Here is a 14,000-nt window from a genome sequence, read left to right as displayed (position 1 = left end):
GTCAGTCGGTCATCTGTGACAGGTCAGGTCCTGTTAGTCTGTTCTGTTCTGTACTGAGCGTGTGTAACACTGAAAGAACGACACCTCTTCAGCCCAAAGTCTTGAAACCTCCCTCCTACAGACCAGACCAAAGATGTCTCAACTCCAACTATTGTAAATAATTACATGAGGTAGGGAAATGAAACAGAAACGAGGTGAAACAAAGCAACGTGAGATTGTGGACCGAGAGTCATTGCTGGTGATGCCCACTGGGGGTTGCTGGTGTTCCGTCTCTCTCACCTGTCTTCTGAGGCCCAATGACAAGCAGCTTGGGGAAGCGGTCACACGTTTTCTCCTTTGACCAGATGTCCTTGTGCCTTTTGTCCTCGCAGGGATCCTGTAGGACCAGGGTTTATGAAGATCATTAGAAATTCTTACAAGTATCCAGTTGCTTAATGAACCCTGAACAAATCCATCCATACAACATCCCGAGGACATGCGGCTACATATTGGAACTATCAATGGAGATGCCCTTTGAACACAAACACAATTCTTGGCAACAGATTGTGGCGTACAGGACAAGGGTCCAACCAGGACTCCTGTTAAATCAATTCTATCTAAATGAGACTAACCTGAATAAATTACTCAAGGGAGGATCCATGCAAAATACAACCTAACATGATATTCTTACTTCCCTTGGATGTAGCTGATTTCTCCAAGACTGTTAACATGTTAGGTTGTATTTTGAGTGGAGCACCCCTTTAACATCCCAGTATTAGTTAATGCACACATCCAGTTCCAGCCACACACTCTCTCTGTCTCTCTCTATCTCTCTCTGTCTCTCTCTCTGTCTCTGTCTCTCTGTCTCTCTCTCACTCTCTCTCTCTCTCTCTCCCACACAGACTGACCTGCCAGAGTGGGTCTTTCTCGTTAGGGAAGAGGTTATAGTATCTGTGGGCCAGCTGGACGGGAGGCAGGGTCTGTAGCCGCAGATTGGTCCACGTCTGCAGGAAGGCCACCAGGCTTTTGAAGGTGTAAAGGCCCAGCCGGTCGTTACCGTAGTTAGACAGGTGGGTCATGAAAATACTGATCTGGAGGAGGAGAGATGGATGAAGGAAAATGGAGAGAGAGAAAGACAGAAAGGTTCACTTCAATCCACTCTGATAGTCTGAGTAGCGATTGAATGTATAGAGAGAATGAAAGAGTGTGTGTGGTGTGTGTGCATGCGTTTGTGTGTGTGTGCGCGTTAACTCACCGGGTTGAGTAGGACAGTGAGGAACAGCTCTCCTCCGTTGATGAGTTTGTCCAGCTCGTTGGGTCCGCCTGGGTACTCCTTATAGAATATGGTGTGTGTGAACAGACCACACGTCTGTCTGGGCAAGACCTGCAAACACACACACACACACACACACACACACACACACACACACACACACACACACACACACACACACACACACACACACACACACACACACACACCAGCCCCACTGGTCTAGTCAATGCAAAACATATTAGGCAATATCACCACTTTTGTGTTCAATAATCTTCATATTATACTTCTCGTTTGGGGAAAGCAAACCTCATTCGCTCTGAGTCTATATGGAAATTCATTCAAATACACATGCAGCGAGAGAGAGTGTCTGGGGATCTGAATATCAATCATCTAATGTATTGTATGAGCCGAGCAGAGAAGACTGGACCACTCAGAGCTGCATCTCAAGGGCAGACAAAAATAGAGAGATACAGAGCGCAGGGGAGGAAAACTACTGGCAACACCACACAATGTAGACACTAGACTACCCGATTTATTTTAGAATGTATTTCGAAGAAGATAAAGTTATGTTTTGGTGATTTATGGTTACAGCAACCCGTGTTGCTGTTGTTGTGTTATTAAGCCAGTGTTATGGTCATCGCCGTGGATGGTGTTGCTATATTGTTAAAGGTGTATCCAGGAGGTAGTGTTTGGGGGCCAGCCAAGTGGTTGGCGTGGCTACGGTCCAGTATCACCACCTGCTGTAGAGGGATCCTCAAAACACACTTACTGATCCAACGGGAAGGCCTAATGAGACTGTCCATTCCAAGGCCACTGTTGCCACGGTGATATAAATAAAATCCTACCGCTGTTATATCAACCACTCATGGGAGGACAGAGACAAGTGGGGGGGAAGAGATAGAAAGATGTTGATGGAGGTCGGAACAGAGAGAAGTGGAGGAGAGATGCAAACACAGAAGAGGTAGAGGCAAGACAGAGTAAAGAGGAGAATAAGGGAGAGAGAGGAAGTGCAACCGTTGGTAAAGGTCCTGTGACTCACGCTGATACCACTGTGTATGAATCCCCGTCTGAAGCGGGCAGGTTTGAGGTGGGGGTACTCCTCCGTGCTGGTCACCCTGATGCCCCACACCTTCTTCCAGGCATCGTACAGCTGCAGGTGAACTGGGTACACACCCGAGTGGTGGGGGGCTACCGCATAGCCCATGTTAGTGGGGATACCGTGCTCCTAGAGATAGAGAGAGGGAGGGGGAGATGGAGGGGGGTGGGTGTGAAGAAGAAAGGACAGAGAGAGAAGAATATAAGGTAGGTAGGGAGAAAGAAGGGATAACAATTAAAATCACAGTGGTACTAGCTGTGTTAAGCTAAAGTTTGAATTTCTCATTTGGAGCAACATAGTGAGGTGGGCTAATTGCTGGCATCCCACTGCTAGCCTCCAGACAGACATAGACTCACCATAGCGAACCTCTTGTTGAGAAGCATCTGTTCGGCTAGCACTGACTGGTTGTGGAAGAGGTGGGGCTGCATGTGGCTCCACATGTGGGGGAACCACCAGAACTCATTGACGTAGGAGAGGAGCAGATCATCCCCCAGGTCCTCCTCATCTGACCCTGGACACAAAGGGAGGACGGGGGAGGGAGAAGAGGAGGATAGGAGGTGAGAAGAAGAATAGTGGAAGAAGGGGAGGACAGGAGGAGGACAGTGGAACACAGAGAGAATATGAAACATGAAAAGGGCAAAGAAAGGAGTTTGTCAGGGAATGGACAAGGGTGAGATAGAAGGTGAGGAAGATAATCACAGAGAGAGGAGGACAAGAGAAAACTAGGATTTCTGGTGATAAACCAAGGAGTACAAACTGTGATGCTATCAGTAATAAGCTTCAGTACACAGATCTTGTACTGCATGAGTGGGATGCTGTGTTCTCCGGTCTTACCTGCATGGAAGAACTTCCCTGAGAAGCCCAGGTTGAAGGTGAAGTTGGGAACATTGTTACGCAGCGCTCTCTGGGTCTCCAACAGGGCCTGACTCAGAGAGGAGAGGGAAGGTGAGCAGGGCAATACACACCCGCATGTAAGCACACGCACAGTCACACACACACAGCTGAATTTGTCAATCTGCAACTCCCTCCATGTACACACCCTCATCCACCCCCGGGTGCATTTTTCCTGTACTCTTTTCTCTCCTCCTTTCTCTCTCTCCTCTGATTTGAGTGTTTGTTTCATTTGATCTCCGTACCATATATGAATCCACTCACATCTCCCTCTTTCTCCCCGTCTCCCTGTGTCCCTCCTGCCTTGTCAGGAGAGACAGTGTGATTTATTCTTCACACCCCACTGTTCGGATTCCAAGAGAGGAAGGAAGCCTTGATATACTTCTCTACCCTAGCTCATGTGAGGAAGCAGCCCAACTCTGATGGGACACACACAGAAAGATACAGATAACTGAAAAGGTTCTGCTATTCTGTATGTATTGAAATATTCATGACTATGGTTCTTAAGAGAGTGTGTGTGTGTGTGTGTGTCTCTATCGTAACACTGTAGCCTGTCAACTCTATTTGTTTATTTGGATCCCCGTTAGCTTTTGCAGAAGCAGCAGCTACTCTTCCTGGGGTCCACAAAAAACACAAAACATGACAAGTAACAAAACACAGATAGATGAGGACAGTCACACAAATTTAAAATACAACGATATACAAACAATCATTAAAAAAAATACATGGTAATAATACAAAAAATGACGTGTGTAAAGGTGTTCGCATGCTTCCCAGCCAGAACAGTTCGGAAGAGTTGGTGTAAACAGTACCAGTCAAAAGTTTGGACACCTACTCATTCCAGGGTTTTTCTTTGTTTATACTATTTTCTACATTGTAGAACAATCACGAAGACCTCAAAACGATGAAATAACACATATGGAATCATTAGAAACCAAAAAAAAGTGTTAAACAAATCAAAATAGATTTGAGATTTTAGGATTCTTCAAAGCCGCCACCCTTTGCCTTGACGGCCTTGCACACTCTTGGCATTTTCTCAACCAGCTTCATGAGGTAGTCAGTCACCTGGAATGAGTGTCAATTAACAGGTGTGCCTTGTTAATAGTTAATTTGTGGAATTTCTTTCCTTCTTAACGCATTTGAGCCAATCAGTTGTGTTGTGACAAGGTAGGCGTGGTATAGAGTCCATATTATGGCAAGAACAGCTCAAATAAGCAAAGATAAGCGACAGTCCATCATTACTTTAAGACATGAAGGTGAGTCAAAATGGGAAATGTCAAGAACTTTGAATGTTTCTTCAACTGTAGTCGATAAAATCATCAAGAGCTGTGATGAAACTGGCTCTCATGAGGACCGCCACAGGAAAGGAAGACCCAGGGTTACCTGCTGCAGAGGATAAGTTCATTAGAGTTACCAGCCTCAGAAATTGTAGCCCAAATACATACTTCACAGAGTTGAAGTAACAGACACATCTCAACATCAACTGTTCAGAGGAGACTGCGTGAATCAGGCCTTTATGGTCGAATTTCTGCAAAGAAACAACTACTAAAGGACACCAATAGAAAGAAAGAAAGAAAGAAAGAAAGAAAGAAAGAAAGAAAGAAAGAAAGAAAGAAAGAAAGAAAGAAAGAAAGAAAGAAAGAAAGAAAGAAAGAAAGAAAGAAAGAAAGAAAGAAAGAAAGAAAGAAAGAAAGAAAGAAAGAAAGAAAGAAAGAAAGAAAGAAAGAAGAGATTTGCTTGGGCCAAGAAACATGAGACCGGTGGAAATCTGTCCTTTGGTCTGATGAATCCAAATTTTAGATTTTTGGTTCCAACCACCGTGTCTTTGTGAGACGCAGAGTAGGTGAACGGATGATCCCTGCATGTGTGGCTCCCATCGTGAAGCATGGAGGAGGAGGTGTGATGGTGCTTTGCTGGTGACACTGTCAGTGATTTATTTACAATTCAAGGCACACTTAACCAGCATGGCTACCACAGCATTCTGCAGCGATACGCCATCCCATCTGGTTTGCGCTTAGTGGGACTATCATTTGTTTTTCAACAGGACAACGACCCAACACACCTCCAAGCTGTGTAAAGGCTATTTGACCAAGAAGGAGAGTGATGAAGTGCTGCATCAGATGACCTGACCTCCACAATCACATTACCTCAATCCATTTGAGATGGTTTGGGATGAGTTGGACCTTGGAGTGAAGGAAAAGTAGCCAACAAGTGCTCAGCATATGTGGGAACTCCTTCAAAACTGCTGGAAAAATATTCCAGGTGAAGCTGGTTGAGAGAATGCCAAGAGTCTGAAAAGCTGTCATCAAGGCAAAGGTGGCTACTTTGAAGAATCTCAAATATAAATACATCTGATTTGTGTAACACTTTTTTGGTTACTACATGATTCCATATGTGTTATTTTATAGTTTTGATGTCTTCACTATTATTCTACAATGTAGAAAATTACAAAAAAAACTTGAATGAGTAGGCTTTGTCCAAACTTTTGCTGGTACTGTATATTATGACAACATTGTGTGATGTTTTTCGTTTGTATTGGGCTTCGGTGACAATTTTTCAGCTGTTCGGGCACACAACTTTTTGTGGAGGCAAGTCAAAGTTCAGAGCCAAAGTCTATGCCCCTTCGTCGGTGATTGGTCAACAGTACAGATTAATCAATAAAGTCTTTGTTGTCATTCAACGGGAGATGACTCATTTTCGTGCATTTTTTCCCCATTGAGAAATACACGATATATACAAAAGTATGTGGACACCCCTTCAAATGAGTGGATTAGGCTATTTCATCTCTCAGCAACCCTCAACCAGGAAAGACTGGCATGCACCATAGTACCCTCCAAGCTCGTCATCAAGCTCGAGACCCTGGGTCTCGACCCCGCCCTGTGCAACTGGGTACTGGACTTCCTGACGGGCCGCCCCCAGGTGGTGAGGGTTGGCAACAACATCTCCTCCCCGCTGATCCTCAACACTGGGGCCCCACAAGGGTGCGTTCTGAGCCCTCTCCTGTACTCCCTGTTCACCCACGACTGCGTGGCCATGCACGCCTCCAACCCAATCATCAAGTTTGCGGACGACACAACAGTGGTAGGCTTGATTACCAATAACGACGAGACGGCCTACAGGGAGGAGGTGAGGGCCCTCGGAGTGTGGTGTCAGGAAAGTAACCTCACACTCAACGTCAACAAAACTAAGGAGATGATTGTGGACTTCAGGAAACAGCAGAGGGAACACCCCCCCATCCACATCGATGGAACAGTAGTGGAGAGGGTAGCAAGTTTTAAGTTCCTCGGCATACACATCACAGACAAACTGAATTGGTCCACTCACACAGACAGCATCGTGAGGAAGGCGCAGCAGCGCCTCTTCAACCTCAGGAGGCTGAAGAAATTCGGCTTGTCACCAAAAGCACTCACAAACTTCTACAGATGCACAATCGAGAGCATCCTGGCGGGCTGTATCACCGCCTGGTATGGCAACTGCACCGCCCTCAACCGTAAGGCTCTCCAGAGGGTAGTGAGGTCTGCACAACGCATCACCGGGGGCAAACTACCTGCCCTCCAGGACACCTACACCACCCGATGCTACAGGAAGGCCATAAAGATCAAGGACATCAAGGACATCAACCACCCGAGCCACTGCCTGTTCACCCCACTGTCATCCAGAAGGCGAGGTCAGTACAGGTGCATCAAAGCTGGGACCGAGAGACTGAAAAACAGCTTCTATCTCAAGGCCATCAGACTGTTAAACAGCCACCACTAACATTGAGTGGCTACTGCCAACACACTGTCAATGACACTGACTCTACTCCAGCCACTTTAATCATGGGAATTGATGGGAAATGATGTAAATATATCACTAGCCACTTTAAACAATGCTACCTTATATAATGTTACTTACCCTACATTATTCATCTCATATGCATACGTAGATACTGTACTCTATATCATCGACTGCATCCTTATGTAATACATGTATCACTAGCCACTTTAACTACGCCACTTGGTTTACATACTCATCTCATATGTATATACTGTACTCGATATCATCTACTGTATCTTGCCTATGCTACTCTGTACCATCACTCATTCATATATCCTTATGTACATATTCTTTATCCCCTTACACTGTGTATAAGACAGTAGTTTTTTGGGGAATTGTTAGTTAGATTACTTGTTCGTTATTACTGCATTGTCGGAACTAGAAGCACAAGCATTTCGCTACACTCGCATTAACATCTGCTAACCATGTGTATGTGACAAATAAAATTTGATTTGATTTGATTTGCATGTTGTTGATGTTAGCTCTGTATGTGCAGTTAAGGGCAAGGCGTGCTGCTCTGTTTTGAGCCAGCTGCAGCTCTGCTAGGTCTTTCTTCGCTGCACTTGACCATATTACTGGACAGTAATCAAGATGGGACAAGACCAGAGCCTGAAAAACTAGCATAGTTGATTTGTGACATTTGTGTGTTTTGATACTGACTGTAAGCTCCTTATTTAGAATTCCAATGAGCTCTGGGTGCCGACATGTAGAGTGTGTAATCATCAACATACATAGTCATTCCGGCTCTGTGTAAGACCTGTGGCAAATCATTTGTAAAAACCGAGAAGAGTAACGGCTGAAGGCAACTGCCCTGAGGGACAATGCCCCTGTATCTGATGTTAGAAAAGCTTCCATTGAAGAACACTATTTATCTATTGGATAAATAACATCAAAGGCTGCACTGAAATCTAACAACACAATTCCATCGATCATGCTATTATCTGTTTATTTTAACCTAATTATATGTCATATGAGTCAGCATACTGAGAAGTTTAATATGATACTAGGAATGGCACGATGCCTTTCATGTCCTGTACCAGCCCACCTGCCTAGCTAATAATGCTTCATTACAAACATATTATGCAACACAATTACAAGGTCTCAGAGACCAAAACATTGGAAATTGACATTTTCTATTTTCCAAGTATGTATCACCTTGACATCCTTCACCTTCATCCGGGTCCCTTCCTTCCCCACAAATATGTCATCTATATCGACCAGTAGGTGTCGCTCCAGGGAGAGAGACAGCCTCTTCCCCGACAGGAAGCCCACCGCGTCCACAAACACCAGCTTGTGCAGCCAGAAGTTGAGGTTGTTCCCAAACAGAACCCTCTGGATGCCGTCGTGGAGACCCAGGTCCTGCACAACGGAGGGGAGCAGCGTGGCCGTCGTACCAAGCGAGGGGACACTCTCGGCGGACTGGGTCTTGGTCAGGAGCACGGGCTCGTAGGTGGAGTGGTTGGACTGGAAGACGGTCCAGTCGTCCCCGGGCAGGGGGCCGGGGAGGGGCTGGCCGGAGCGTGTGATGAAGAGGAGGGGGGACTTGGGATTGACCGTGCAGTCCTTCAGGCCCAGGTTGGAATGGAGGAAGAGGGGGAATCCTTTGAGCTGGGCACTCAGCAGGCTGTTCTCATTGGCCTACAGGAGGGAAATCAATGACAACATCAAGAGGGGACAGCGTTACAACTTCAGGTCCATTCCAGTCAATTCTATTCAGAACGTTGCAGATAGAAATCTGTTGTATTGCACTGAATAGGCAAAACTTCCAATCATGTGGCATAGAATCTTTTTAGCTCTCACTCACCCTTCCTCATGTGGGAGTCTGAGAAAACGCAATGTTATTATATTGTCTAGTTAAAAAAAGGTTAAATTAAAAACACACAAAAAAAACCCAATTACGTTAACACTCACCCACACACACAAAAGATGTGCTCATACAAAAAAATATTACAGCAACTTTCGCTCAATGCTTGCTGAGATATTTAACACACATTCCTGTTCAACATTGATGATGGAGCTGACTATCTCTTCAGATGAGATTTCATTGAGATGAACTCTCATTCTCTCCCCGATAGCATTCCATGTGACTACCCCATGAAGCTGGTTGAGAGAAAGCCAAGAGTGTGAAAAGCTATCATCAAGGCAAAGGGTGGCTACTTTGAAAAATAAAATATATTTTGATTTGTTTAACACTTTTGGTTACTACACGATTCCATATGTGTTATTTCATAGTTTGATGGTTTGATAGTTTGATGTCTTCACTATTTTTCTACAATGTAGAAAATAGTACAAATAAAGAAAAACCTTTGAATGAGTAGGTGTGTCCAAACTTTTGACTGGTACTGTAGATGTACTACTCCTCACCTCAGCTCTTTCACATTCTCCCCAGCACAGTGAGATCTATTTCCTTAGGGACGACAGAAAGATAAAGAGAGATGGACAGCTGGAGAGGTGGAGATAGAGTGAAAGACAGCCAGTAGAGTGTTTCTAACCTTAAAGAAGCCGATGATGCCCACTCCATACTCCACACAGTACTTGTCCAGCAGCTCTCGGTTCCAGGCATCCAGGTTTACATATTTCAGAATGTTCTCATAGATGACTAGCGTGAAGCGCCCACGCTCCTTATCTGTTAATGTGGGCATGTCCCCTTTACCTGGAGAGATCTCTGTCCGGTAGTGGAAACGTCCAGACTCCAGGATGGCGACTATCTCCTGGCCCAGCTGAGAGTACTGGCTCTCTACAAACACCAGCACCAAGGGGTTTGTCCTCACCCCTCCTCTGCCCCCCTCGCCCCCAGCAAGCCCCCCCGACACCGCCCGCACCGGGAGCAGCCGAGACGGGCTCGCCCGCAGGTCATCGTAGATGGCCGACGCCCCCTCGCTGCCAGCCACGCCCCCTCCTGAGGGCTCGAGCTCCCGTTTGACGCCGTACAGGAAGTAGGCGGAGACGAAGACGCTGACGGTGCAGAAGAGGAAGAGGAGGAGCAGGGAGGTTTGGAGGGGGAGGTGGTGGACGAGACGGACCAGCCGACGCAGGCGGGACACGCATCCCAGCATCGTCACGCACAACGCCCGACCGACTGACACCCAGAAAACAGTCCCTCGAGGGCTACTTGGTGGAGAGTAAAAGTAAATTAGTCCAAAGTCCGTCTTGTTATTTCAAGTGGTCTAATCGGTAATCCACAGGCTAGAGAAGCAGCAGCTTCAGCAGCAGCTACTGGAGATAGAAATGAGACGGTCTCATGATGTTGGATCTCCCACATGTTGTGCTGCTGATTATGTCACCATGGCAGAGATGTGGGGGGTCTCCGACCGGGGGTGCACACTGCACGTCTGGGAGGGAGGGGGAGGGGAGTCAAAGTAGAAGAGGGCGGCTAGAGGGCTGGCTGGTCACCTGTCCATCACTGGAACCAGCCAACCACATCCATGTAGGCCGTTGTTCAGGGTTCTTGATTGGTAGTGGATCTTTCCAGGGGAGGGCAAAGGTGAGGTCACAAAGGTCATCCCAATAGCAGCATCCTCCTGGACGATATCTGGTGATGACCTGGAAAGAAACGCAAGAAAGAAATAGAACATCAAAAATCCACAGAGAGAATATTGCCTCTACGTAACTCACAGCCATATTTCTTTGGTTTGTTTACTTGTGTGGGAGAGGTGTAGGCTACAGTGCAGGTGCCAGCTCCTCTGAAAGGTCATTTTAAAAAGTAGTTCTTGCCTTCACCTACACACATGCCATCAGAGCTCTACCCTTGGCCCTCACAGACACAGACAGAGAACAAAGCCTAGAGGCGAGCAGTTGAGGCAGTCTGTCCAGGCAGGGCTATGTGACTGCATGTAAAATGAAGCCATGGCCACTAGCCTCCTATTCCCCATAAAACACACAGAACCATTCTCATCTCTCATCAAGGAGAACTACTTGAGAAATGAGACAACTGTATTATTAAGTATTGCGTTTTTTTCCCTTCTCTCTTCTGCTATCCAACCACACACACACCCCACACGAGAGCAAGACAGACCGCCGCCCTCTCAATCTCAACCATTCATTAATGACCACCATTCTACCCATAAGGATTCATTAAGACCTTGGATCTAATCAAAAATGGATTACCTAACGCAATCAAAAATGTCTTCTTAAAGGGAGGGCATTATCAAAGGTTTATTACCGTACAGAGAGAGAGCAGAGTGCTCTGTGTGGGCCCACCAAAGCCCGACACTTTACAAAACAGTACTTCTCTGACACGGACTGCATTTAATGAGTTATTGATTTCTGACTAGAGTAGCTTGATGAGGGAAAAACCTGATATCATTCCATGGTTCCATATAGAATTCCTCAAGGTATTCCATGAAGGAGAGTTCAATATCATTCCATATAGCATTCCTTGTGGAATACCATGGAGAGAGGCCAAAGATCTCACCATACAAAACAATCAACTGTGTGAGAACTGTACATTTTGGTATAGCGAAGTCCCGCCGGTCTTTCTGCGTCAGTCACAATCTTGAAAGACGCCCCAAATCACCCTCCTGAGCCGTTCTGCTGCGGCAGAGAAAAATATATCACACTTTCTATGAGCCGCTTCCAGAATTCCCTTCTGAGGACCAGAGTTTTTCAACGTAAAGAGAGGCTGTGAAAAGGACGTGGGTGTGCAGAGAAAGTATCTGTCTAGAGCAGACCAAAACACACAGCCCTGGTATACTGAAGATTCCCATTCCTTCTGTGAGGAGCCAGGTCCGTGCCACGGCCTATCTAAATAAGATTAGCCGCTACGGCACAGCGCAGAGGTCGCGCAAGAGTGCAGAGGACGACTTACGTCGAGAGAGAGAGAGAAACTTTATCACTAGTAGTAACGTTTTCTCAGGTGGGTGGTTACCCTGCTTTGAGAGAAGGTTCCAGATATTACTCGAGCACTGTGGTGGGTTGGAGTAGTCAAGTCCTCTTATTTTCTTTTGAAAAGGGACTTTTAAAAGTCGTTTTGTTTTGATAATCACTAATGACAGAATGTTATCTGAGGCCAAAGGTCTGAGGGGACAAAACGCTACCGTGAGACTGGCATTGGTGGTGACAGGGGTTGGCGGGCACCGGTTCACAGCAGGATAAGCAGAGGAGAGGAGGGAAGAGGAGGGAAGAAAGCCATCTATCTATGGTAGGTCTTGACCAACTCTCACCAGTATTGACTGGCCCCCAATGTTGACCTTCAGCCTAGGCCACAAAGGACTACAATTACACAAGATCAGAGAGAGGGGGAGAGAGGGGTGACGGAGAGTGAGGGAGGGTGTGGGAGAAAGAGAAAGGGTAGGGGAGAGAGAGAGGGGGGGGGGTGAGCAAGAGAGAGATGGAGATAGGGAGCGCAAGGAGAGCTTGAGGCCTTGGGTATGAGCCTAGGCCTTGTAGCAAGGTCAGGGGGGAGAGAGGAGAGCAGAGAAGAGAGCATTAGACTGTAATGTAGAGGGAATAGATAGGTAGCTAGGTACACTAGAGATGCATTTACACTGAGTGGAAAACGCAGGCTAATGGATGTTCAGATCTAACCCTCTCTATCTCTTACTCAATCTCTCGGCCTTCAAAGGAGAGTCTAAGCATCCCTCAACCCTTCTTCCAACAAATAATGAAATAAATGGAAAATAATGGCAAAAAGAAAGAAGAGAGAAGACGCATGAATATTTTATATCCTGAGTGACCTGATGGAACGTGGGGCCGACGTGTCAGCAAGGTAGAGAGCGGTGGAGAGAGGCTCTCTCGCCATCCATCCCAGTCTGCTGCTGAACAGAACACAGTAAAGAAGGAATCAGTCCCTTCCTCATGCATAGAGAGCAGAGGTAGAGAGGTAGACAGACTGAGACTAATGTGAATTTAATAGCTAACCTTTCCAAGCTCTCTGACGGGAAGAGCTCACAGTGAATATGAGGGCTGTAATTGCCTGTGAGGATGAAAGAGTTACTAAACGAGGCAACAGACACAGACAGATGGGGAAGAGGGAAAGAAAGACGAGGCAATAAAAAGAGAGAGAAAATAGGGAGAAGGACAGAGCGAGAGAAATTAGCAGCAAAATTGTCCGATGCAGCAATCAAATCAGGAATTTACCAAGTGTTCAAAACAGCAATTAACATATTTACCCCATTATTAGCGTGGGATTAATTGTAAGGGCAGAATAAAGTGGGTGCGTGTATATAAACAATAGCAGATGACAGCAGCGCTGAGGAGTGTGTGTGTGTACACGTATTTTCCTACATTGTCAGGACCACAATGTCCTGACAAGTCACCAGAATGTCCTGACAATAGAGGAAAACACTTTTGAAAACAGTCCCCATGTCCTAAAATGTATTAAAAAGGTTAGAGTTGAGATAAATAGGATTTTGAATGGGAATACATTTTAGTTTCTTGCAAATGTATTCATTCCCCTTGGTGTTTTTCTTATTTTATTGCATTACAACCTGTAATTTAAAAGAATTTTTATTTGGATTTCCTGTAATGGATATACACAAAATAGTCCAAATTGGTGAAGTGAAATAAAAAATGAACTTGTTTCCAAAAATTCAAAAACAAAAAATATGGAAAAGTGCATATGTATTCACCCCTTTGCTATGAAGCCCCAATTACCTTCAGAAGTCACATAATTAGTTAAATAAAGTCTACCTGTGTGCAATCTAAGTGTCACATGATCTGTCACATGATGTCAGTATATATACACCTGTTCTGAAAGGCCCCAGAGTCTGCAACACCACTAAGCAAGGGGCACCACCAAGCAAGTGGCACCATGAAGATCAAGGAGCTTTCCAAACAGGTCAGGGACAAAGTTGTACAGAAGTACAGATCAGGGTTGGAAAAAAATATCAGAAACTTTGAACATCCCACTGAGCACCATTCAATCCATTATTAAAAATGGAAAGAATATGGCACCACAACAAAACTCCTGCCAAGAGAGGGCTGCCCACCAAATCTCATGGA

At 45.7% G+C, this 14,000-nt stretch overlaps 1 protein-coding gene across 4 annotated transcripts in view; it reads right to left on the bottom strand.

Moving 5' to 3' along the window:
- The window catches only part of LOC109864645 (bifunctional heparan sulfate N-deacetylase/N-sulfotransferase 1-like), a 90,215-nt gene that overhangs the window by 5,500 nt on the left and 70,715 nt on the right, over window positions 1–14,000 (bottom strand). For 2 of the 4 annotated variants that reach the window (XM_020452500.2, XM_020452501.2), the window contains 8 exons: window positions 9,551–10,601; window positions 8,214–8,696; window positions 3,186–3,273; window positions 2,708–2,862; window positions 2,295–2,480; window positions 1,235–1,363; window positions 888–1,070; window positions 280–376 (listed from right to left, as the gene is read on the bottom strand). In XM_020452500.2, coding sequence (XP_020308089.2) covers window positions 280–376; window positions 888–1,070; window positions 1,235–1,363; window positions 2,295–2,480; window positions 2,708–2,862; window positions 3,186–3,273; window positions 8,214–8,696; window positions 9,551–10,114 — 1,885 coding nt within the window. In that variant the 5' untranslated portion in view covers window positions 10,115–10,601. The remainder of the gene's footprint in view (window positions 1–279; window positions 377–887; window positions 1,071–1,234; window positions 1,364–2,294; window positions 2,481–2,707; window positions 2,863–3,185; window positions 3,274–8,213; window positions 8,697–9,550; window positions 10,602–14,000) is intronic. The other 2 variants (XM_031797741.1, XM_031797742.1) reach the window with 1 other exon arrangement.

Source organism: Oncorhynchus kisutch, linkage group LG19 (genome assembly GCF_002021735.2).
Source record: "Oncorhynchus kisutch isolate 150728-3 linkage group LG19, Okis_V2, whole genome shotgun sequence".
In the NCBI taxonomy this organism is placed as follows: domain Eukaryota; kingdom Metazoa; phylum Chordata; class Actinopteri; order Salmoniformes; family Salmonidae; genus Oncorhynchus; species Oncorhynchus kisutch.
Note: the sequence above shows the minus strand (reverse complement) of the source record. Positions and strands in the feature narration are given on the sequence as shown.